Consider the following 24,154-nt stretch of genomic DNA (forward strand, 5'->3'; position numbering starts at 1 on the left):
ATCCTACTGGGGTGTTTTGTATGTGGTTGTTGTGCAACTTGAATGGCATTTTAGCATACTCATACTAGTATACTCATATTCCAGGCTGGGAAATAAGGGCAGAGGGACAAACCTGCTCAGCTGCAGGATTCAATGAATCAGAGCTGAAAAGAGAACAGGACCATGCCCTCCACGAGTGGCCTCTGCAGCTCCCTGTGTGGTTCATCCCATCCTCTCCATCACCTTGGAAGCTTGGCAGCTCCCTGGAATAGCAAGTTTTTGGAGGCTTGGAGGAGCTAAGCGGGGAGCAGAGGCAGGAGCCAGGGCAGAGAAGAAAACAAGACAGTGCAGGGAGAGGGCTCCTGGCATGGGGGAGAACTGGTTCTTAAAATAACACCTTCTTTCTCTCCTCCTCCTCTCTACAAAATGCCTTCCTTGCATGAAAGCCTGCAGCCATGGCGAAAGGGAAGCCGAACACCGCTGTCTTGACAGGCCAAGCCATCTGATCCCTCAAAGGCGAGGACTCCTTCCAAGGCTCGTGCTTAACCATCCCACACACCCCAGGCGTCCTCACCCCCCTGGCAGCGATTCGTCGTGGGTCTGATTCAAAGCAATGTACAGTAGTATCCACAGGCATGATGCTGGGCCTCCTGCGGGTTCCCAGGAGGAGGGGAAAGCGTTTGGATGGGAGCGCTGGCTCCTGGGAAGATTGTTTGCTTTTCTTTGTTCCACCTCCTTCTTTATGCATCTCATTTTATTTTAAGAAATATTACCCCAGCAGAGCTGCTTTTTGGGAAATTTGTGCCAGGAGGATCCAAACTATTTGAGCTATTTGAGCTGGTTTGCCTACAAAATGACTAAGAGATGGGGAGGGAAAGGCTCCCCAGCTCCAGCACCAGAGGCAACCGGCTGGCCAGCAGGTCCTGGCAGCCAGAGACACCTTTCAGCTGAGAGTGCCCTGCCTCCTCCCTGGCAGGGAGATGCTTGCCTGGGGTTCCGTCTTTGCTACCAGGTAACTGGGGACCCAGGCTCACACAATGCAGGGACAGACTTTGCTATCCCTGCACACAGCAGCTTAGCATGTTTAGACATGCAGCATGTCCTGAAAAATCAGTCAGATTCCTGCACTTAACTTCATTCATTGTGGTATCCTGCAACTCCTTGAAAGCTGGCTTGGGAGCTGATAACTTATGCTGAACTTTGGTACATAACAGCAGGAGACTGTGCAGTAGCATTTGCAGGGGACGGAAGAGGAGAAAGAAATGGTGAGAGGGAGGAGGACCCTGGCACTAGAACCTGGTTATGGGGAGCAGCAGATACTTCCAGAGCATGCAGCCTGCGCAGCTCCTTGGACCCAGCAAACTCAGAGCTCACTTTTGCTGCTTGTCTTTCCAAACCTTACCCTTCTTCACACAAGGCAGAAATTTCAGATAAAAACCATCAGATAGAGAGGAGAGGGGCTCCCCTCTATGCTGCCAGCAAACACCACCTTCCTGGTTACCTGGACTCTGGTGGGCTGCAGACGATGATCCATTGTCTCCGCAGTTATGTTCTCGGGCAGTATGACAGGGTCGCTGGGAGGTATGATACAGGAGGGTACGCACACAGCACCTGCAGAAGGACAGAAAGCCTTGAGGACTTCAGAAACAAGGCAATGATGTTTTTCTGAGAGACACTAAACCCGTATGTGTAGGCTCCTTACCACATACACTACTCCACTGCAGGGTAGAGGTGGACATAGAGGAGAACCTTTTCCTCTCAACCTGGGGTGACAATTCCTCCTCCAAATCCTGAATTATGCAAGAATATACAGGAGTTGTGGCCAGTTCCCTTCTCCCATGAGGGGAAAATTGAAGACACCCTAACAGACAGATTCAGGCCCTGATGGCAGGACATGGGATCCAGCATGAAAATAAGTCTGTCCTGGGTGCTATGGAATGTTTATTGAAATGTTAAGAAGCCTCTTTCAAAGCTTTTTACCACACTGGATTCCCACTGCCTTCCTATGACCCGGGAAGATAAAACAAGCTGCAAAAACCACATTGGAAAACTAGGTGGATCCCAGCCCTAAGCCCAGCCTCCCATCAGGTGAGGCTGAACCTTAGTAGGCTGGACCAAAGCTGAACCTTAGTAGGCCCTGCCCTGGGACTCGCCTCAGCCTGTTTTGATCAGACCCGGAGAAGTGGTGCGTTTGCTTCAGGATGACACTGGCTCTGCTGAAGCGTCCTGTCCAGCGGGATGCCAGACTGAGCACTGCAGCTTTTCCTGAAAGCACAAAGAGACCAAGTCCTGGAGAAAGAAATGGATGATGTGGTCCCTCATCTGGCGAAAGTGCCCTGTTACACACAACTGGTGCGACTTTTATCTAGGAGCTGCCACATTAACCCTGCAAATGTCAGCAGCAGTAGCAAGCAGAGAGACCTCGAGGGGGACAGAAGGCTAGAGATTAGGAAAGTTACTGCAAAGGGCTGGGTTTACCCTAGAGACAAGTGCCTGCTCCTTCTGAAAAGGAGAGAAGCTTATACTGGAGCCAGCTTTAGCTTTGAGTCTTGCCCATGATTACAACCAGCTCACACATAAGACTAAAGCCAACCCTGGCTCTGTGTTTAGAAAGAGGATGGAAAAGAAAACAGGATATTTTTCATGGATCTCGTGGGGATTGGTACGAGAAGAAGAGTCATTGTGACCATCAGCTCTGTGGGAGGGCTGAGTCAACATGAAGTTTGGGTTTTGGTTTAGCTTTTGTCAGCCCTCACCTATGCCATGCCCCTGCTCACACTTGTATTCCACAAAATTCAGCTCTGGGGGTGGTGGGCAGGTGCCACGTAAGCTCTCGCACAGTTTGAACTCCTCTGTCCATAAGCCCTCCTTGGTACAGAAGATAGGAACCTGCAAAACAGAGGGAGAGCAGTTAGCTTTACTACCGGCAGCATCAGGGCTCATGCTGCCTGGCCACTGCCCAGCTCTGAGGGGAATTAAATGCAAGTGCCAGTGAAGCCCAGAGGGAAGTTCTTCAGGGCAGCTGGATTGCAGCAATCTGGTCCAGCCTACCTGTGCTTTGCATTACTGACAAGAAAGCAAATTGTTTTCCAGCTGCTGCTGGATCCCACCAGAGGGAATCAACTGCACTTCTGACAAGACCATTCCAGCAGGTTGGATGAGAAGTATGGGTGGCAGAGCCAGGCAGGCAGCAGCCTCCATCCCCAGGTAAGCCCCCTGTTTAGCAAGCCTGCTGCAGCAAGGTTGCCCATCATCCCAGGTGAATGCATTTGCAGCAGCTCCCCAGACCTGCTGGAAATCCTCTACTTTTGCTTCCCAACCCTTTTCGCTCAAGAGAAGCAGGCTTGTTTAAGACCACTGGTTTTTGGAAGATTCACCAGAGAGCAGATATCATCCCCAAGTGGTGGTGCACTCTGTGCTGTGGCTGGTATCCAGCAAGAAAAGCTTTGGGTTTGCAGGGCAACTGCTGTTTGAAGGTACAATGGATGGCGAAGCTACCATGGGGTTTCTCTGCACAGCGGGGCATAGGGAACCCTGCTTTTTCAGGTGTTCTGCAGCACAGCACTTGGCCAATCTCTGCCCTCTCCCTAAGTCACTCACCTGTTGTTCCTGTGGCTCGCAGTTGAGGACGCACTGGCTGTCCAGCTCAAAGCCCTGGGTGCAGTTGTACATGCCCTCGAAAACAGGAGGGGGTGGCTCACACACCACAGGGATGCAGCGCCCCTCTTCCCACTGCCCGCTCTCCAGGCACTGGACCTTCAGGAACTTCCTGGAGAAACACAGACAGGATAAGCCCACACTCAGCCAGGACCTTTTCTCCTTGCTGGGGAGATTGCAATGATTTAGGATGCTTTATCCTTGCTCACTTTCCCACTGCTCCTTGTCTCTTGTGGTGCCTCTAAACCATCTATCTGCTCCACACCCTCTGTGGGTCCTGGGCTGCTTTGTCTTACACCCAGTAGCTGCATACTTTGCTATGCATGGATGGAGCAAGCCTCCAACTGTCAATCCTGCTGGCATGCACCCCGCTAATCCAGAAGCTCCTCTTCGTAATCCATCCAGTTCTGTCAATCCTGCTCTTGACGAGGGTCTGTCATTTCCCAGCAGACCAGTACCATCCTCTGCTGCTAAAACAGCCCAGGCGCAAGCTACTTGCCAAGAAAATTATGAAAAAGAAAGGAAGAAAGAGTGCAGGAGCAGAGCCCAGCAGGTTTTTAGTCTCCTCTCCCTGGCAGCAACAGACACCACATCTTTTATATCGAGGCATCAAAACGCCATGAGGCATCAGGCTGGATGGGATTGCTCTCCCAGAAGAAGACATGTCACCACAACCCCAAACTTTGACACACAGGTTTTGACAGTGCTGATGGGCTTTACCTGAGCCAGTGTTAATTGTTCTGTCTTTAATGACACTTTTCCCCCTACCCCATCCTTCTTTGCTAGACAGCCTGCTCCAGCTGCTTGCCCCTGCCCTCTCCCACCACCAGTGCCAGAAGGCAGGGCTCCAGGTGCCAAGTTCTGAAGTTTATAGCATACCACAGGTATGTGGAGGGGGTTTAACTGGGTTAGAGAAACTCCTATAGGAGACACTAAATTGCCCTTTGTTCTGAGCAGCAAAAACATTGCATAGGCCCAGCCGACTGTCCCCCAACACACAGTGTTGGTCGTGCAGGCCAGGGTGGTGAGGGGACCACATCTTCACACCACCACCAGACCTGGAGCAGGAACTGGTGGCCATCCCCATCATACGTCTGCTGGGAACCCCTAAAAGGGAAATTCGAGAAATTTTTGAAACATTCTCATCTTTTTAAGTATTTGCAGCTCATGGAGGTTCCCCTTCTCCCTTCAGAAACCAGGGATCTGTTTTTCCTGAAGACTATATGTGGTGGACAGTGGGGTTCCTGCTGTGGTGAATTCAGGCTCCAGTGGGTGATGTGGAGGCAGGCAAGGAAAGGGATGTGACAGGTCCCCCGGCACAGAGCTCTGCACAAATCTTCCCACCAGACCATGCCATGTGTGCCCACGGTACAAGCACCTGACAGTGCAGTGGTGCTGCAATCACCCCTAGAGCAGTAGCCTTGAGTCGACTGAAGGGAACTGCAGCTATGTACTGTTTCGGAAGGGTGGAGAGGAGGAGCCCTGCATCCCATTGTGGGCATCTGTGGTTTTAGCCCACCCCCAATTTAACTTTCATAATTGCTTGCCCTTTCCATTGGGATAATGGTCATTGTGTTTTGAAGATGTCCCCATCACACCTTGCATCCTCCCATGTCTGAATGCTTTGCTTTGCCCACCTTTAAAGGCAAGTGAAGGCACATGCCAAGGGTAGATCTGTGTTGAGCGTCCGGGTACTCCTGCAGCATTTTCCCCTTCTTGAATTGCCTGGCATTCAGGGTGTGATCCTGCTGTACAACTTGCAAGGGGTAAATCAATGGGGCTTAAGCTGATGCCAATAGTAGCAAATTGACAGTGCAAAGCCTCACTGCAATAGCGATACCTCAAGCACTGAGCAAACTCCCTTACAATCCAGGAGCATCCCAGCCACACACTACTTCTCACTCCCCCACTGGCCACCACGCTATAATTGATGCAGCCACTGCACCTCCCTGTTGCTCCTCCAAATCACATGAGAGGCCCTTTGCCTGGGAGCCACATGAAAACCTGGGTGGAGAAGCTGAGCACAGGCAGGACATACTGTGGGAGATGCAGTTTGCACAGGTGCACGCTGTGGTTTGCAGCTCCATCATCTTCACCAGGGCTCCCTGTCTTGATGTGGTGCTGGAGTGACCCCAGCAGGGGCCAGTGCCCCTCCCACCTCTCCTCAGACCTGCACTCCCCTACACCTGGGGGAAGAAACTGCCTTGCTTTAGGGGCTCATCCCACCACCAGCATCCATGTTGGGGAACTTCAAACAAGGCTAACCTGGGCTGACCCCAGGGAAGAAGGTGGCGTGTGGACCACTGCCGCATGTACGAAGTGAGCAGTTTATATTAAGGCATGGAGAAGGGAAGAGAGAGTCGTTTAAAAAACATACATATATATATATATGTTATTTATATATATAAAACATATATATATGTATGTTTTTTGTATTGTTTTTATATTTTATTTTTATATTTTTGGTTTTTTTATTTATGTTTTTATTTTATTTTTATATTATATATATATTTTTATATATATTGGTTTTTATATTGTTTTTATATATATATATATGTATATAAACACAACCTCATAGCAGCTTGAAATTGCCAGACCCCCCCCCAACTTCTTCTGATCTGGGTTAGCAGCATTTCTCAAGGATTAACAAGGAAGCCAGGAAAATCAGAGTCAAAGCTTTCCTCTCCAACCAGGCAAGTGAATGCCTGATGGATAGAGGAGACAGGGGAGACGTCCGAGGCCAGCCACGGCTGCATCTGATGTGAAGGCATGAGTGCTCACCTGGCTCCAGAAGCTGAGCATGCAGGAGCCTGACTGGCATCCAGCCACGTAATGGGTCAGCCAGTTTGCAGGTACCAGGTCCTCTGTACAGGAATGGTGATAAATGAGCCTAAAGCCTCATCTCCCATGGCAGGAGACTCACAGCTTCAAAATGAATAGTGGGGGAAGGAGGGAGATCTGGCAGTAAACTGAAAGAAAGCAATACAAAAGAAAAGAAAGCTTGTAGGACCTCTGCTGCTGTGCTCCAAACAGCCTGGGCAACCTGGGCTGTAAATCTTTAACAGAGAACTTCTAGTGGAAGTAACACAGGAGTCCACTTGACAGCCTGTGTTTTCTTTACCTGGCCATTTGGCTCTTTCAGCTGTGCTGGTGTTTATCTGAAAGGGGCCAGATGTGGGCAGGAGCAGTGAGCACCCCACACCTTTGTACCCACCACAAATGTATAGAGGCCTGGTGCCCTGCTGAACTCCAATGGCCCTGGGTTAGGCTGTCCTGCTTTGGCCACTGTCTTCTTTCTCACAGATTTCTAGCCTCTGGTTGCTAACTCCTCCTAGTCCATTTTCTCCTCCATGTTATCCTGCGTCCTCTCACTCTTTCCTGATCTCTGTAATCTTCAAATGGGGAGAGGAGTCAGAGGGGCTGATATCTCCATGGAAGTTCATCAGAGTCCTGTGCTGCCTTGATCTCTGGTCAAAATGCAGGCTGAGACTTTCAAAGTTGCCTGAAAAGACCTGGGTGCCAGTTCTTTTTGCTTCATTCTTTGCTAGCAGAAGGGGCTCAACCCCTCACAAAGGTAGCTTTGAGATCTCCAGATCTCTCCAGGGAATCATCCTACATTGGGCAAGTGAAACAACCACTCTGCAGGGTCTGACCTTTTTGGTCCCCTAACTGAAAGCATCCTCTCAGCATTAGAGTGCTCCTCTAAAGGATGTCCTAGATATGTCTGTTAGTGTTAGTGAGCTGCTTCAGATGGTCCTTCATGGCGGAAGCAACAGCAAGGATCACTGAGAGGGTGATGCTTAATTTGCACAAAGTATCGGACCCCTGACTTTCAGGCCAGATCTTTTCAATGCTGCAGATTTGGACAATGCCAAACATTGTTTCTTGACAGTTCATTTCTCTGTATGATCCAGGTGGGTTGGTTGGTGCTGTCACTGGAGAGATGCTACCCAGAAACAGAGCACAAATGCATATGTTAAGTTTTGCCATTGTTTCAGGGTTAGATGTGAAATAGCTTGGCAGCTGGAAACCAGGCTGAAATCAGATTTCCTTTAGGAAGAGTCAAAGAAGCTTTAACCTTCATGTCAGCATTGTCAGTCAGATGATCCTGCCAGCAGAAAAGCAGCAAATCTCTGACAAGATCTTGATTACACAATCAACATTTCCTCAAGGATCTCTTGTTGACAAGCAGTGATTTCTGAAGGGCCTTCCCTCATCCAAGTTAATAGATAAATGCATCTTCTCCAAGACAACGGATTTCATCTCCTTTCTCTTGAACTTATGCTATGGGAAATGAATTTCAACTAAGATCGCAGGAGCCTCTTAAAGCATCCTTACTGCCCCTGCAATAAAATTCAACTAACAAAACAGAAGTGAGGGAATCACACAAACATCTCTGTCCAAGAGCATCTCAGCTTGGACAGAGACAGCCGGATCCCAGCCATGGGTTAGGCCTGCATAAGATGGGCACTGTAGCCCTACCAGTGAGGACCAAAAGCCCCAGGACTTGGGCCCTCAGTCCAGCTGTAATAGCCATGGTGTTTTATGAGGTGCATGGGAGAGAAAGACTGCAGAAGGCTGATCAAGAAGGCAGCTAGTCAAGTGGTGATCCTGAGCCCTGGCTGGATTTAATTTCTGCTTGCTCATACTACAGCTTAACTGTCCCTGTCTATAGAAGATCCAGAGCTAACCCTGAGGAAGGTGCCTACAAGCAGCCCTCGAAGGCAATGATCAAGATTCTTAGAATATACTCCCTCCATCATTCCCCTCTAAAAAGGTAGGATCACTAGAGCTAGAATAATTCAAAGGGAGCCTGAATTTATTTCCAAGGTTAAGCTAGTTAGCTGGCATGCAGTCTTCAGTGTTAGCCGTGGATCATGCCTGACAGTATCCACTGTCTAGTATCCATGGATCATTTGTGCAATATATAGTACACATAGAGTCTTGCTTTCTTATGCCCATCAACACCTGTACAGCACTAAATCCTTTAGTAAGGCTGGTGCTTGCTGGGTTGATGGACAGCAGGGAAACAATAGATCAAGAACTCAGTTTGCTGGACCCAGAAAGAACCCAGAAAGACTTCAGAAGACCCCTAAACGTGATGTCCAAATCATCAGCAGAGATCCTGCTTGCACACCAGCATATCCAGCATGTGCACCTCACCTGTGCTGGCTCCTTCCAGAGCTCTCCATCACCTTCAACAATTTCCTTTCTCCAAAACTGGCCTGAACAAAGAAAGCAACCTCTTACTTGAGCAGGTCCCATCCGCTGCCTGGCAGGCCTGAAAATTCAGAAGGATTTCCAGCAACCCAGAAATTGACTGGCCTGCTTACCGGCTAGTAGCTACTACTCCCTGCACGTGCCAAGGGGTTTGTACTTATGCTGAGTATATATGCAGAGCTCTGTATAAGGCTGTACACTGACATTTACACTTTCAACAAAAGGCTTTTGCTTTGAATCAGGCCACTCACATAGTTAACCTGCATGATAAGAAAGCGGTACATTTTCTATTGTGTTTTTGCTTACCATAACAGGATCATTACTCTGCCAAGATGTTAGACAAATTATTAGCAATAATAATAGCAAATTTGAAAATGCTATGTCAACATGCATTGCTATGAAAATGTAAACCATGTCACATGGTTTTCCTTGACTTGTCTCACGAGCTGTTCAGACCCATAGATAGGGAAGTTGCACACACATCAGAGGAGCCCTGGGAACTCCCAGAGGGCATCCTTTTTACCAGCAGTTGCTGTGGCATGACTGAGATGGCCTAACATTGCAAGCTGCATTGATCTGATCACACATCCAGTGCCTGGAATGCCACAGGCACACAAGCTGCTTTGCAGTTTGCAAAGCAGTCCATGTGATTGTAGCTATAACTATAATTTGCTCAGCTCCCTTTGGCCCAAGAAATGCTCCTAACACTGTGAAGAGCTGTTTACAGAAACCACTTCCTTCATTACAAGGCAAGAAATTTGGCAACTGCTTCCCAGAGCACAACAACCCTACCCCAGAGCGAAGTAGAGACGAAGTCTGCATCCAATTAAAACTGGAAGGGGGCATTAAACAATTAGCACATAATTACCTGATCTGGGCTACCATCAAGACTCTGGGGAGGACCTGGTCAATGCCAGGAAATCTTTAGTGACCATACCCAATGGGGACTTCAGCTGGAGACATCGCAGACAAAATGCTACTTTACCCCCAGCGCCATGACATTGGCTGAGTGCAGGGTTAGTGAATCACCAGGAATTCTTCCCTGAAGCATTGGGAAAAATCTTCTTCAATTGAAATGCCAATGCTTGAGATTAAATTTAGCCAAGATGTGTAGGGGGTAAAATGCTAACCCTGACAAAAAGCAGTCATTCATTCCTACAACCAGTGCCTTGATCTATGCTTTATCGCTTTTAGGAAAGACAGCAGCTCCAGGAATCTTCATCATCTATTACATCCAATTACCTGAGAGTCTGAAAACATTTCTGTACATGCTTGATTTTCACCAAGGTGCATGGGAAAATTTGCATGCTTTAGGTTAAGGCACTTAGAGTGCACATGCGCAACAGCAGTTTACATCTTGCTTCCACCTGCTTTCACCTAAACCAGGGTGAATACCTCTTGTATTTCATAAAATCTGCATGACCGGAGCAAGCTGCTCTTCCATGTACCTATCACACCAACTCCTCAAGACTGCCAGCACACTATAACCTCTCCTTGTTCACACTGGGAGAAGAGGAGGAAGGAAACAGTGATAACAGACCTGCCACAGACTTACTTCTTAGGCTTTCCTGCTGCATTCTCAGCCACATGGTATCCAGGCTTGCACTTGTAGCGACAGACTGAGCCCACGTCATGGTTCCCCTGCAAGCACCGTGGGACCAGGAGCTTGGCGTTGACCACCGCAGGAGGCGCATCACACTCCAGCTTGCAGTAGGCTTCAGGGAGTGACCAGAGACCATCCTCCAGGCAGGTCAGCCACTGGTTTGTTCCTGACTCCAAAAGAGAAGCAGCATGTTGGGGTTACAGCTCACCCAGGGATGGAGTCCTGCTGAGGGAAGCTCAGACCAACCAGCAAAAGTCCTCTTGTTAGAGTGGATACTGATGCCAAGGCAGGCAACAGATATGAAGACCCAAAATTTTCCCTTAAAATTCCCCTCTCTGGTGATGCCTCAGGATAGCCTTCACTGTGCTGGGGCTTTTGTGTATGACACCTATCTGTCATATTCTGTTCAGCCCACCTTCCTTCTCCCCAGGTGCTTTCTACAGCTTGCCTTTACCTACCCTTACAAGCTGTCGTACCCTGTGCTGCATGTGTAGTGAAAGATGGGAAGCACCAGGAAGACAGGTGTGGGAGCCTTAACTGGTGTGACTGGAAATTCAAAGCATCCATTGGTAAAGGTCTGGGTTCAGTATTACAGTCCAGCTCTCTGTTGTCCCTCGAAAAAAGAGCATTTGGTAGATCGAGCTAGTGGGTGGCTGAAACTGTACAGCTCTGAGTGCCTGTGGTAAGTGTCCAGGACTGCATCACCCACATGGTTCACTGGGAACTACTGAGCAAGAAGAAAAGCTGGACTGAAGTGAATGGGACTCCTCTGAGAGGTTTAGATCAGCAGGTTCCCGGTGCAGCCAGACTGCTCCATGCTTCCATCAAACACCTTTTTTTGAGCTCACTGCTCTGCCTACAACTGCTCTTGGGCCAGGGGCAAGACCATACCTCCACTCACCGCTTGTGTTCCTGGTGGGCCAGTGCTGCTGAGGGTCATCCTCCGCCTTCAAGCACCATGCAGCTGTGTCATCCTTTCCTTGCCTATTCTTAGCATTTATTAGCCTTGAGAGCCTGCCCGTAAGGACGTGAGCCTTTGGGGAGAACAAGCATCAAGCACGTCTCTGCCTCAACAGCTCAGCCGAGTCGGCTGGACCTCTAAGAGTTTACCCGATGGCTCAGCAGCCTTGGCCAAGCACCACCAGCCATTATGTCAGCTGCTGGAAGTCACCCAGGGTGCTCCACCGAGGGGACGCCTTCCCACCAAGACAGCCTATGGCAAACCTCCTGTTGACTTCGGCAGCAGCAAGAGGCAGCTGTGAGTGAAAGATCAGATTAAAGCCCTGCCCTCAGCTGACCCATGCAAGGCAACGGGCATCATTTTGTGCAGAATTTGGGCTGTCAGGTCATTGTTCGCTTGCTACCCCTTGGATCAGTTCACACTGGGGATCTACCAGCATCCCCCTGACATGAAAGAAGACCTTAATTCCCTGCAGCTTTTGCTCCTTAGATTGAACTTAAATAAAACAAAAAAAAGTAAATTATTTTCATACATTTCAGCTATAAATGTCTCCATAAAATAGGACACTCATTAAAATGATTTGTTGTATGTGATTGTTCAGAGCAAAGGCGCTGGTGAAAATTCACATAAAGTCTCAATGCTTGAAGCTGTCAAGGCAATTACCCCCCAAATCCCATCCAGCTCAGCCTTGTATAGAGAGGAACAGTAGCTCTTTTTCTCCGACTTGGCTTCAAAACATTCCTGCGGCTACCAATGGAGTCGGCAGAATGAAAGCTAGGCCATGGCATGTCTGGGGGGGACTGCTGTGTGTCTGGGTGGTGAACATCTCCCAGAGTGTTCTGCAGCTGCGGGCATCAGTCTTTATGGCTTTATACAGCCCCTGGCCTCCTGAACCACAGGCTTTCCCACAGCCACCAGGCACTGAGCCATTTTTGGCTCTCTGAAGTCCCCTGTCTGTCTGCGCTGGCTGCCTGCATGCTTATTGGCTCCCTTGTCCCTATAATACTGGAAGCTGACAGACCTCACCAGATACCTGAAGAAGACATCCCTACACCCAGGTGGATAAGGCCTGCCAGCTGAGGGATGGGAGTCAGAGGGAATTATCCCCATGCTATGGTGTCTCCACTCAGGGGGTTTGGATGCTCACCATTTCGAGAAGTGTCTCAGAAGCCCACCTCGCTGGCAGCAGCCAGGATAATTGGGAAATTCAAAGCAGTAATGCTCTGTTTGTACAATTTGAGACAGGCACAGAAAGGTGGCACCAAAAATGGTGGCTAAATCTCTCAGCACTCCAGACTGTACCTTGGAGCTTGGCTGGGTGAATGCAGGAGAAGGAGCATCTCTGCAGATAAGTGGTCCCCTTGGGGCAGGAGAACTCAGCGTAGTACACAAGGGACTGGTCAGGAACACCGCAGTCAACAGGATCACAAGTTACAGATCTGTCCCACCGTCCCGAGCTGCACATCAGCATCACCTCCTGCTGCGGAGAAAGCAAGGCTCCGTCAGACCCCTGAGAGTGAGCTTTAATCTACTGGTTTACCACCTCAGCAGAAAGGGCTGACTCGGGTTCAAGGAAAAGGAGAGCTTTCCCCCATTTTTCCTCCCAAAATGTGCCCTTTCTCCCCACTCTGGACACTGAGTCACAAAGCCCTTACCTGTTCACAGGGTGACATTCGGGGTGTGAAAGCAGTGAATGGCCCTTGGGGCAACATGCAAGCCACCTGCACAAGAGACCTTCTAGTGCTTGGTCTGTAACTGCTTGCCTTCAGAAATGCTAGCTGCATGCACACTGTGTGAGTGGTGCCAGAGCACACTAAAGAAAATAGAAAATCCCTTCAAGATACACTACAGCTTCCTGAGCTACAAGTTATTCCCAGCTCTGTGCTCTGCGATTTTCTCCCCTAGAAGATCAAGTCTTACTTCATCTGTTGATGGGCAGCTCTCCTGTTTATTGTTTTTCCCAAACGCACTGATTCTCTCATGCCTCAGTCCATAGACCCCACTGAAATCAGAAGTTCAGATAGCCTCATTTACGAATCCTAATTACATGGCCCCTCTTACACAGCTGGGGGACTGCATGAGAACCTAACACCCTGTGGTCCCATCACTAAACATGATCAACATGTGCCACAGACTTCATCAAAGCAGAGTGGTGGATGTCGGTGTGCCATGACCAACCTGGTTTAGTGAAAGGAGTCCCTAGCCATGGCAGATTTGGACTAGATGACCTTGTAAAGGTCCCTTCCAACCCCAACTGTTCTACGATTTCCTTCTCCCACACTAGTAACCCCAGCCCAGCAGTCCTCAGGCAGGGCTGCAGACAAAAGAGAGATTTTCCTGATGTTCCTTCACTGGCTGAGTACAGCCATGCGGCTCTACAGTCAAATGTGTGACCTGTCCTCACAGCCAACACGTTTTGATTGAACCTGGATATGGTGGCTCTGAAGGACACCACTAAATTTGAGGCTGATACTCTTGGGCATGCAGCAGAATCATGGTGTATCTGAACTAGGTGGAGAGGATAGCTCAGAGGAGAGCTGTGTGCATTTTCCTAAAACACTTCAACATGAGTAGGGTCACACGGCCAAACCAGTAACATCACTGGAGGGCTCAGGGCAGGGCACTTGCAAGCTGCCATCTGCTGTGACAGCCACATGGTGAAGCTCTGTCCAGAAGTTTCCCATCTTGCTGCCAAATGCAGGAAAACTGTCACTCGAGGCAGATTTATTTTCTGTGGTTTCATTTCAGAGAATGGGAACATTTTGTTTTCCCTAGGCACGCCTTGGCCCACAGAGCCATGCGGCCACATAATTAATAACCTCCCTGGTGATGAGGAGCTGAACGGTGCATCCCCAGCTGCCCCATTGCCCTTTCCCACACCCACCTCTCCTGCAGCAAACACCAATGGATGCAGCATGGGAAACCTGCCTGACAGGCGCCACAAGCACTTGCAGCTCTCCTCTTCCCAGTGAAGAAAGGTCCACCCTGCTGACATGGCCTAACTTGCCCCCATCAGTCTCCGCTCTCTGCAAACTCATGCTCTTGCTCAGGTTAGCGTGGAAACCAGCTCAGCCCCACAGACTCCTGTTCCCCCTTCAGGAACAGACTAAGGATAGGACACACTGTGCCCACAACTCTGTCAAGGTCTGCACCCACACCTGAGGCAGCTTGGCGCCCAAGGGCACATCAGTCCCAGGTCTCCTCTGTCAACGCCTAAGAGCCATGCTGACCTCTGGCTTTTACGAGGCATTCCCCAGCCCTATGAGGAGCAGGACAAACTCTTTCATGGTGACCTCTGGACTGCCCTGCTGGTGTGGGCAGCGCTACTGCAATGTAACATAAAGCAAGAAAAGCTCTCTGTGCTGTCAGCTGCCTCTAAATATAGTTGCTCTGCAATGACTTCATTTTTTCCTGAGCCACTAACTTCAGCATTAAGAGAGAAGACATCCCTGGGATGTTAACCCTCCCAGCAACACCCGTGTGGAGAACAGAAATGTCTACCTCTCCTTCTGTGTGAGTGCAACACCCTAGCTTGGGACATCACCTGCAGCGGCATTTAGCCTGGCAGAGCAGTGGTCTGGCAGAGTGTGGCAGCACTGGGCTGGGAGAGCTAGAAGGACTGCAGGGAGGGAAGGAGAGGTGTTGCCAAAGCAGGACCACCAGCCACCAGCACAGAGGTACAGTACTAGAGCCTCCACTGGGCTGAGGTTTGCTGGAAATGCAGCAAGGAGGTCAGGGCTGGAGGAACAAGGTGTCCTGGGGTCACTCCAACCACCTCAGCATGGTTAAATGTTTCTTGACTAGCACTTGGTCCTAGCACAGGCTGTGAGGTCACCCCCACCCTGAGGTCTGCTTACCTGTGTGGAGCCCAGGCTCTTCCCATTGCTGGAGCGGAGGATGAAGCCCTTTTCGCAGGCAACGGTGCATGCCATGTGCCTCGGTCCATTGGAGGTACAGTTGAAGGTGGCAGCATGAGCAAGCAGCGGCCGCATGCAGCTTCCAGATCCTGCACAGGCACCATGAACACAGCTATAGAGGAAAGAGAAGAGGGAAGGGATCAAACAGTGGGTCCCAGGACTTCTTTAGCTAGGAGGGGCTGTCTCCAGGTGACACCTACATGGGATGCTCAGCAGGTCACAGGTGCCTACAGAGATGCACAGGTGTCCCTCAGCCACAGCTTCTTTCAGGCTTGAAGTCTCCTAACGATGATGCCAGGAGGGTACTTTTTCCCAGCTTTGTATTGGCTGGAGCTCAGCCCAATCCTAGTCCATACCTTCCCACATTCCATCATGTCCTTCCAAGCTGACGAAAGGAGGCATAGCCAAACAATGCTCCATTCAAATTCTGTGCTGTCTGGTGGGGTTACTCCAGCTTTTCTGCACTAGGGTATGCCCTCTGCATTGCACAGAGCCTGCATACAGCCTGGCACCAAAGGAACTGGTGGTGCTCAGAGTAGGTGTGCCAAGACAGCAAGACAAGGGAGGTGACAGGGAGGGGGCAGGCAGATGGGCGTATGCAACAAGGCCACAATTCTCCCATGATCAAAGTAGGAAAATTGACATCAGATGGTCCTATCAAGCAGCACTCCTGAAAGCATAGGGGGTAAAGCTATACACAGCTGTTATTGTAGCATCATCCCAAGCGGGCTGCGGCTTCTTCAAAAGCAAGGTGTTATCTACCACATGACAATTTCTTATCTCCAACATGCTCGAATCACAGTAGACACCACAGAATTTGTGGCAAGAGACCTCCTGAAACTGCACTTTGCAGTGCCACAAGGAGTACACCTCACACGATTGCAGCCACTCACACATGTCTTCCCATAATACTCTGCTTATGCATATATCTCACAGTGAACAGCAAGAGGTCTGTGTTTTTCAAAGGCAACAAAGCCTAGACAGTAACACTGGGTGTTTCTCCTTCCTTTTGAATGTTTGAATCTGCACCTCAATTTCAGTCAGCCTTAGTGCAAAATAAAGGTAAGATTTGCAGCAACAGATGGTCAGGAAGAAAGGATGAAGAGGCCTTTTTAAAGTTGACAGAAGGGTGATGAGTATGTCAAACCCTGTATTGGACATCAGAGAATCCACAGAGGATTCTCCAACTGCAAGGAAAGGTTTAGCTGGAGAAGAAACCTCTGCAGATCTTAGGGAACCAGCCATGAGATGTTCTTCAAACTGCATAATGCCCCTCCTCAGACCTGGCAGCAGAGTTGCCCGAGCTTCATGTCCACACAGCTACACAGCCTGTGGTGGAAGGGAGAAGCTGCACTTGCTGCAGCTGGCTCCTCCATCCCACTCTTGACACCTTCCCACTCTGCTTTTGAGAAATGTCATCAGGATATTGTCAGTATTTATCTATATAAACTTTTTAAGGCAGGAATCTGGTATAGGAGAGAGACAAAACACAGAATTTCATTTGTGGAGACAGTGCAGCCCTGGGAACATCAATACCTTGTTTCTGAACATCACGGGATAAGGACACCTTGGTGTTGGCTGGTCCTCAGCACCTCTGCTCTTCCCACAGGCCCATAGAGCATTTCAAGCCTGTGCATGTTGATGCCAGACTCTTTAAGATCAAGACCATCTCAACACACACCTGTCCAGCTCTACAGACTCAGCCATGGTCACCGAAGTGAGACACAGCTAAAAGGAGGAATTACCCTCCACTAAGCACCACCTGAAGTTACATGAGGTCCCATGAAACCTTGCAGTGTGTCAACCATCACCTCAAAATAAACAGTCCCCTCCTCACTGCGGCAGCTTCCCACCAACAGCCATTCATTAGGTACTGATTAAGCATCACAAATTATCCTATAGCAAAGAGGAGGGCTGGACAGAGGACTATGGTCGCCATCAGTGAAATACAGCCAGTAGATTAATTACCCGGGGTGGAACGAGGCCAAGTCATAGGATTGACACAACAGCTGCCACAGGAAGAACACTCTGGTTATCTGATGTTATCTTTCACCAAGTGGTATAGGTGCAAAAACTGACATCAACCTTCCTGAAGCAGAGGGAGAGGTGCTGCACCTTCAGCTAATAACTGGGGAGAGAAGGGAAGGAGCTGCAACCAAACACCTCCCCTCTGCTCCCTTCTTTGCACGGGGATGCTGACAGTTGTTGTGCACTGCACTTCACACAGAGGTGGGACAGGCAGCCTTTGCCTCTTGCATTCGCTCAACCTCTTCAGCCAAGGATGCACAGCTAGAAATCCCACAAATGACACCAAAAAAACCCAAACCCTCAGTGCCGACACAGACGTTAAGGGAACGCAATGTGCTGTTGACTCTGGACAAGTCTACCCAGCCAAAGGCATGGTGGAAACCTGCAGGCCACAGTCTTGAAAGAGCCGGTGGGCACGGGAGGGGACCACAAAGGAGAACAAGAAGAAAGGGGCTGTTTTTTCAATGCAGACCTGTTTATGAAGTGAGAAATGGTTTCAGGGCAGCTGCTGCAAATTCTTTCACTAGCTTATATTTCCATTTGCTTCCTTTTTAAAGAATTTGTTTTATGAGCACAGCGTTTGTCAGGTCATTAGCTTCTGAGGGCATCTGGTACCAATTGTAGCCCTCTCCCCTCCCCTCCTGCAGTCACCTTCTCCAGGCAGTTGCTTTGCTCCCTGTCTGTACCCCAGGCATACACATGCTCCCTTCCCCAACTCCACCTCCCCATGACAAAGCCACTGTCCCAAACCTCCTCCCATGTCTCTGCACAAGTATGTGTGAAAGCAGCTGAGCTGCTCTTCTTTCCAGCCTTGCTCTTGCATCCCATCCCCTTCCTTACCAGCCATGGGCATGTAGGGAGATGCAGCTGGTTCACAGCATCCATACTACGGCAGTTGGTGCTACATCAACACACCACCACAAGGAAGTCCTTACGCATGAGTGCATCCGGGCACATGGAGGTTATCTAACCAAATCATAGACCACATGTTGGGTAACAGGGTTAGGAGATGAGCGGTGGGTTCACTAAGCAGCTGTAGGCTACAGGGCAGCTGGGTGCCCACACTGGGACCCCAAGACACCTAACTTCATCTGCTCGTGATGCTGTGTTGAGTTACGAAGCACTCATTGTGGCACTGGTTCAAGGTGGGGTGGTTACACTTCTGGACACATCCAGCTAGGCCAAGTGCTTGGTTGGGGCAGCTGTGCTGGAACTGGTGGAGTGACAGGACATTGACTAGCGCAGCCTTGTCAGTTGGGACAGCATTGTCATTAAATAACAAGAAATGAAGCACAGATTCTTTTCAGCACTGCTGGGCACATTTTGTTTTTCCACCAGGCTGGAAACACAACTGACAATGCTGGTATAAAGTAGATCAAGAGATCAGCAAATTTGTTACTGTATTATTATATCTGAAAAATGTTAAATAAATTAGTTATACATAAGGGATTGATAATCATAGGTGATAATATCAAAATAATTCCTTTAATATACACCAGATGTATATACTCATTCATGTATTCTTTATGTGTACGTAGATGTATTTTACAAATAATTAGCTTTCTCTTTGGCCCAAAAGATGACTAACTTATTGCCATTTTCTTTGTGACTAACAACACCCCTATCCCACAAATACCCACTAGGTTTTATTTTGAAAATGATCTGCAACCTATTAACTCAAGTTCTGAGAAGCTATTCCCATCCTACATGTAGCTTTGAAGTCTGGTGCTATTATTCCAGACCTGAAGAGGGGCTCAAACACTGAAAGCTTATTTTCCCAATGTATTTCTCAAATATACCAATAAGCTTAAAAATATATATATATATATATATATCACCTCTATGTACGTACTTTGCCTTGATGGCTTGCTTTATTATCAGCATCATCACGACTATCAATGCACCACTCTGGGCCAGGACACCCTTGAGCCTGATGGTGCACAGTGCAGAACAGCAAGAAAAAGCAAGCCATGTGGCAAGTCCTCATCATGATCCACATGTCTTACCAGGGTTTGGGTAAAGTGATGGAATAAATCACTGCTCCCAGCTGCTGGAATCACCCTAATGAAGGCTGGACGAGGAAATGGCGCAGCTAGCCCAGTTCTGATCTCAGCATGAAGGAGCTCTTTCTCTTTTTGATGATAAATGAAATTCCTTTATCACAGCTGCAAACTTCTAACTTTTGCCCATTTCTGATTCAGGCCATATAAGATGTGGGATAAGCCAATTTTTTTTTAAATTATTTTTTTTTTCTGCATGAAACATCCAGAAATATTTCCATTTTTATCCCAGCAGCTTTTGAAGCTCAAACTAATGATTTGTCAACATAATTTTTACAAAATACCAAGTTTTTTTCCTAACTTATTCCACGTCAGCAGCAGCCTGAATGATTTTCTGGGCTCACCAACTCCCACAACTCATACATCAAAGAAAGTTTCAGATGTGAAATTTGTGAAATTCTGCTTTGGAATGATAAGAGGTTTGTTCTGAAATGGGACCAATTCTATAAACAGGGCCAAAACTTTTCCTTTGGGATCCTTCATCTTTCTAGAATAAAAGCAGGAGGCAGCTGACAGCAATAGCAGCAGTGGTGGCAACATTGGTAGGGAGATACTGTTTTGTTGTGACAAAACCCAAATCCTGAAAAGCTGCAATTTCACATTTTACAGCAATTATTCCGTGGAACACAGAAAATACTGATGGATTTACCCAAGTCAAGCTAAGCCAAGCCAAATACAGTGGAGCTGCCTAAAGTCTAATAAATCATCCAAAAATTGCTGTACTATCTACACAAGCTTTCAACCAAAAGATTGCTGCTAAAACAGCCCTTATCATCAGGCTCTGACTTTAACAGGGAAAAATTATTCTAAGTTCATCTTACGGTACAGATTTCTGGGGAGAGGGTGTTATAGGAGATGTTGATGGAAAGGTAAAAGCTTCAGCCAAATCTCCTGAAGTTAAAAGTAGTCACTGCGTGTACTCTGGTGGAGTCTGGACTGTAGCACTGAACATCAGTGAGATAAAAGATGTTTACCCCAATGTGGTCTAGCAAAAGAGAATAGCTAGGAAATGAGAAAAGGTGTTTTGGAAATACTTGGGAATTTCTCCCTTCAGGCATGTTTCTCACGGAGGGGAAAGGTCTCACTTTTCCAGTAAATCTGATGGCAACCATCCTTGTGGGAGCAGGCTACGTGTACAGACCCAACGTTGGTGATACTTCTTGATTATGATCTTCATTGAGGTTGCCATCTCAAGAAAAGATGTTTGCTTCTGTACGTGACTCCCAAAGAAACTTGGCAAAAAACCAACATCCTTGAGTCATCCACTGTCATCTACTTCACAGAGAGGGAAAAGGCACCAGTAGGTTGTCAAATGGCCCCTCTGCAGCCATAATGGTGAAGGAAGAAAAAGAAGCAAGAGCAGATCAATCTTAATATATTTCCAGATAGCTCCCTTCCTTGTTTTTTTGTTGTTTGTAACACCAAAATAGACTTACAGAAGCACAGAAAGTGAGGCTGAATGGCACGCCAAGGTTGGTCTAGTCAGCTTCCCAACCTGAGCAGGATGGACAGGTCCTTCATCACTCCTGAGAGGAGCTGGTGACTCCTTCCTGAACACAGGTATCCCATCTGCCCATCGTAAGGCCAGGATGCAAATAGGATTTACCTGCCAGTATTCCTCAAGAGTACATACTCACCTACCTCAACAAACACTTTTATTCATATCCAATTCCCACAACAACACACTGTACCTCATTTCTGCCACCTCATATCATGCTCAGAGGAATTCATTTCTGATCCACATCTGCCACCAAGAAAGACATCAAAAGAGTCAAGGGATTTCAAAAGGGGGCTGCAAGCAGAAGCCATAGCTGGACTGCAAGACTTACGTTTACAAGATTTAAGGAGGAAAAAATATTTGTTGTGACAGAGAGGAGATGGTGAGAGGATCTGACCTCTCTGTACAGACATATACACAGAAAAGTCATCTGCTGGCAGGAAGCATTTAGACATTTCTTAAAAGAATGGAGTGAAACCAACAACTTTCATCTCAAAATCAGAGGCAACTTCTCAGCAGAGAGGGTTACTGAATGTAAGAATAGCTCAGTAGGTGAGGTGGTGGACTCGTCACCTTCCTGCAGCCTATACCATGAGGTAAGAGAGCCTTCAGAAGGACATATTTAATCTAGTTTCTGTGAAAAATGCTAGTGCCTGTATATGACAGTAGGGAAGGCAGGGCAAAACATGGCAGGCTGGCTGCAGCAGTACATCAAGGGCTCTGCAAGCAAACCTCAGGGTCTCCCAGCACTTGCTCCCTTCTTCACTCAACACAGGAAGGAGAAAAGACTTTTGAGATTCATGTAATGTTCATAGTAGTAAGAGAATAAGGAATCAAGATCAAGCTTCAGGGTTTCACAAGAAGTTGTTCCAAGGTTAGGAAAGAAACATGCCCTGCACCTCACGTCTTCTCTGTGTTGTAATTCTCCTTCCCTCAGTGTATCGGGGCGGGCCATGCTTGGAACAAATTTATTAGACCAGTGGCCCTTTCCATGAGGTGACACCAAGCACCCTGTTTCTAAGCTGTTCAGCTACTGTGATTGACACCAAATCAAATAGGTGAAAATCTTCTGTGTTGGGAAATATTTTTTCCTAGGTGAGCCTGGCTAGTCTCAGGGAAAAGCTGAAAATGCTTTGAGCATCCTAATAAAACCCCATATACAAAGTATTAAACTCAAGAAGCTGACTACGCTGCAGAGAGCAAATAGAATAGGGCAGCCTATGACAATGGCCCCTACACCTCCAAGGTTTTCCTTTGTCACCTTCCAGCTGGACAGTGAAGCCACCAGTTGAAGCAACTGATCAAGTCCTGCAGTAGAGCCATGGCCACCACTGCCCACCACCTGGTCAGGGACCTACAAGCGAAGTGCCAGAGGTCAACAGGCTTTGGTGTCGGAGGAGAGGTACTTGAGAGGTCTCCATGGCAGAGGCTGTGGGGAGCCCATGCTCCAGGAAGGGTGGTGATCAGGATCCTAGGTTCAGTTCTTGAGAAGTGCTTTCCTCCAAGCCAAGGAGACAGGATGTGCATGGTGCAGTACAGACACAACCTGCTCTGATGGGCCTCATGCTGCACCCAAGAGGCTCCATTTGCCTGGGAGAGGCAGAGAACAGATGTCCAAGCAATATGTGCTGTCCTCACAGAAGACAACTCTCAATGCTGGCTCCACTGTGCATGCAAGCAGAGCCTGAGCAGACACTGGCTGGGAGGAGAGTGGTGACGGGGGTACATTTTAACCTGAATGGCATCTCAGCCCATCAGGGTGACCTTGGGATACCAACAAAAGGGTCCATCTGCTTTGTGCATGGTCCCTGACCATGGGCACCCTAGACCAAAGGGAAGGAAGTCAAACACCAGAGTCCCCGCAAATTTTAACACCAGCACAGATGCAGTTCATAAACTGGCCCTGCATAAATTTGGCACCCGGCAGAAAAGAAACCAAACAAAACCTGCCTGGGAAATGGGGCTAAGCTGAATAAAGCTTAGCAATTGAAAATATGTAAACAACCCCTTTCTACATCTGATTTTCTCTCTCTGACATCAACTTTCCATATAAAAGGAATCCAAACCACACTCCCCTTGATGCATCAAATCCACTTTGGGGGAGCAGAGAAGGGCACTCACACAGGAAATAAAACACAATGCAGATAGCATTTTGTAACACCTTTGCTGTTAACTCGCCAAGGCATTTCCCAGCATATGCTAACATAAAATCAAACACACTAAAAATAAAACCAAGCTAAAAATAAACATAATGGAGGAAATGAAAAATGTTCCCCTGGTTCAGCATATAGCCGGTACCAAGCAAAATAGGAGAGACTGTAACACAGTATTAAAATACAAAGGATGAAAGCTGCAGAGTTTGAGTTTCCTGGGTGGAAACTCATTAAAACTGATTTCTGCTTACCCTCATAAGGTACAGAAAGCAAAGAAGAGCCCTGAGCTGCTGGCAGAGACAGTAGAAAGGGGTAACTGGTGCTGGTAGCAAGGTGCAACAGAGGGACACCTACACTGCTTTGGTCTGCAAGTGCTCCTCCAACCTTCACAGCCTCAAGTGTGTCCAAAAGCAGAAGACAACTCTTTTTTCAAAACAAGGATGTACTTTTTTATCATCAAATGCCTGCTGCATCCTGGCCTGGAGAAGGCTGCATTTCATCAGCAAAAACATGATCTGTTTTTTTCCCAGCCTGAAAAGCACTCTGAGATCCTTCGAGATGGAAGATGTTGCTGTCATATATTTATTATTTTGGCAATGACCATTTCTAGACAAAGTCAGGAAACCTCATTTCTTTGTTGCTTTTGTTACTGTCCCTTTCTTGGGTTATTTTAGGAAAGCACTCACATTCACATACTGTGTATATGAATACATGGTTGTGGGTGCATGCGAACGGTCAATTCAATTCTTTACAGGAATAGTACAGATCTCCTGTGATCTTTTACAGATGAATGTTTTTAAACCTCTTAAGATTTTATATTCTTGAATTTTTATAGGAGATTTTTTCCCCAGACTCCACCTGCCTTTTATGAAATGGATTATTAGCTCTTAAAAATAAAAATACTACTGTACATTACTTTTGGAGATGAAATAGATTTAAAAATATGATAAGGGGTATACTTGGATGTTTTCTGACTGAAGTCAGATCCTTTATTATTTGTGAGGCTACTGGAGGCTGTAAGCCTAACCCCTCTTTAAATATTCAAGCCTTTTGTCCAGAAAAGCAAAACTATAAATAG

The 24,154-nt window shown here is 47.8% G+C and overlaps 1 protein-coding gene across 1 annotated transcript in view; it reads right to left on the minus strand.

The window, feature by feature from the left end:
* The window catches only part of PAPPA2 (pappalysin 2), a gene marked incomplete at both ends in the record, with an annotated part of 86,332 nt that overhangs the window by 17,705 nt on the left and 44,473 nt on the right, over window positions 1-24,154 (minus strand). The window contains 6 exons of the mRNA XM_080623043.1: window positions 1,481-1,590; window positions 2,736-2,868; window positions 3,580-3,748; window positions 10,412-10,625; window positions 12,723-12,900; window positions 15,278-15,449. Coding sequence (XP_080479169.1) covers window positions 1,481-1,590; window positions 2,736-2,868; window positions 3,580-3,748; window positions 10,412-10,625; window positions 12,723-12,900; window positions 15,278-15,449 — 976 coding nt within the window. The remainder of the gene's footprint in view (window positions 1-1,480; window positions 1,591-2,735; window positions 2,869-3,579; window positions 3,749-10,411; window positions 10,626-12,722; window positions 12,901-15,277; window positions 15,450-24,154) is intronic.

Source organism: Psittacula echo (genome assembly GCF_963264785.1).
Source record: "Psittacula echo genome assembly, chromosome: 7".
NCBI classification, from domain to species: Eukaryota; Metazoa; Chordata; class Aves; order Psittaciformes; family Psittacidae; genus Psittacula; species Psittacula echo.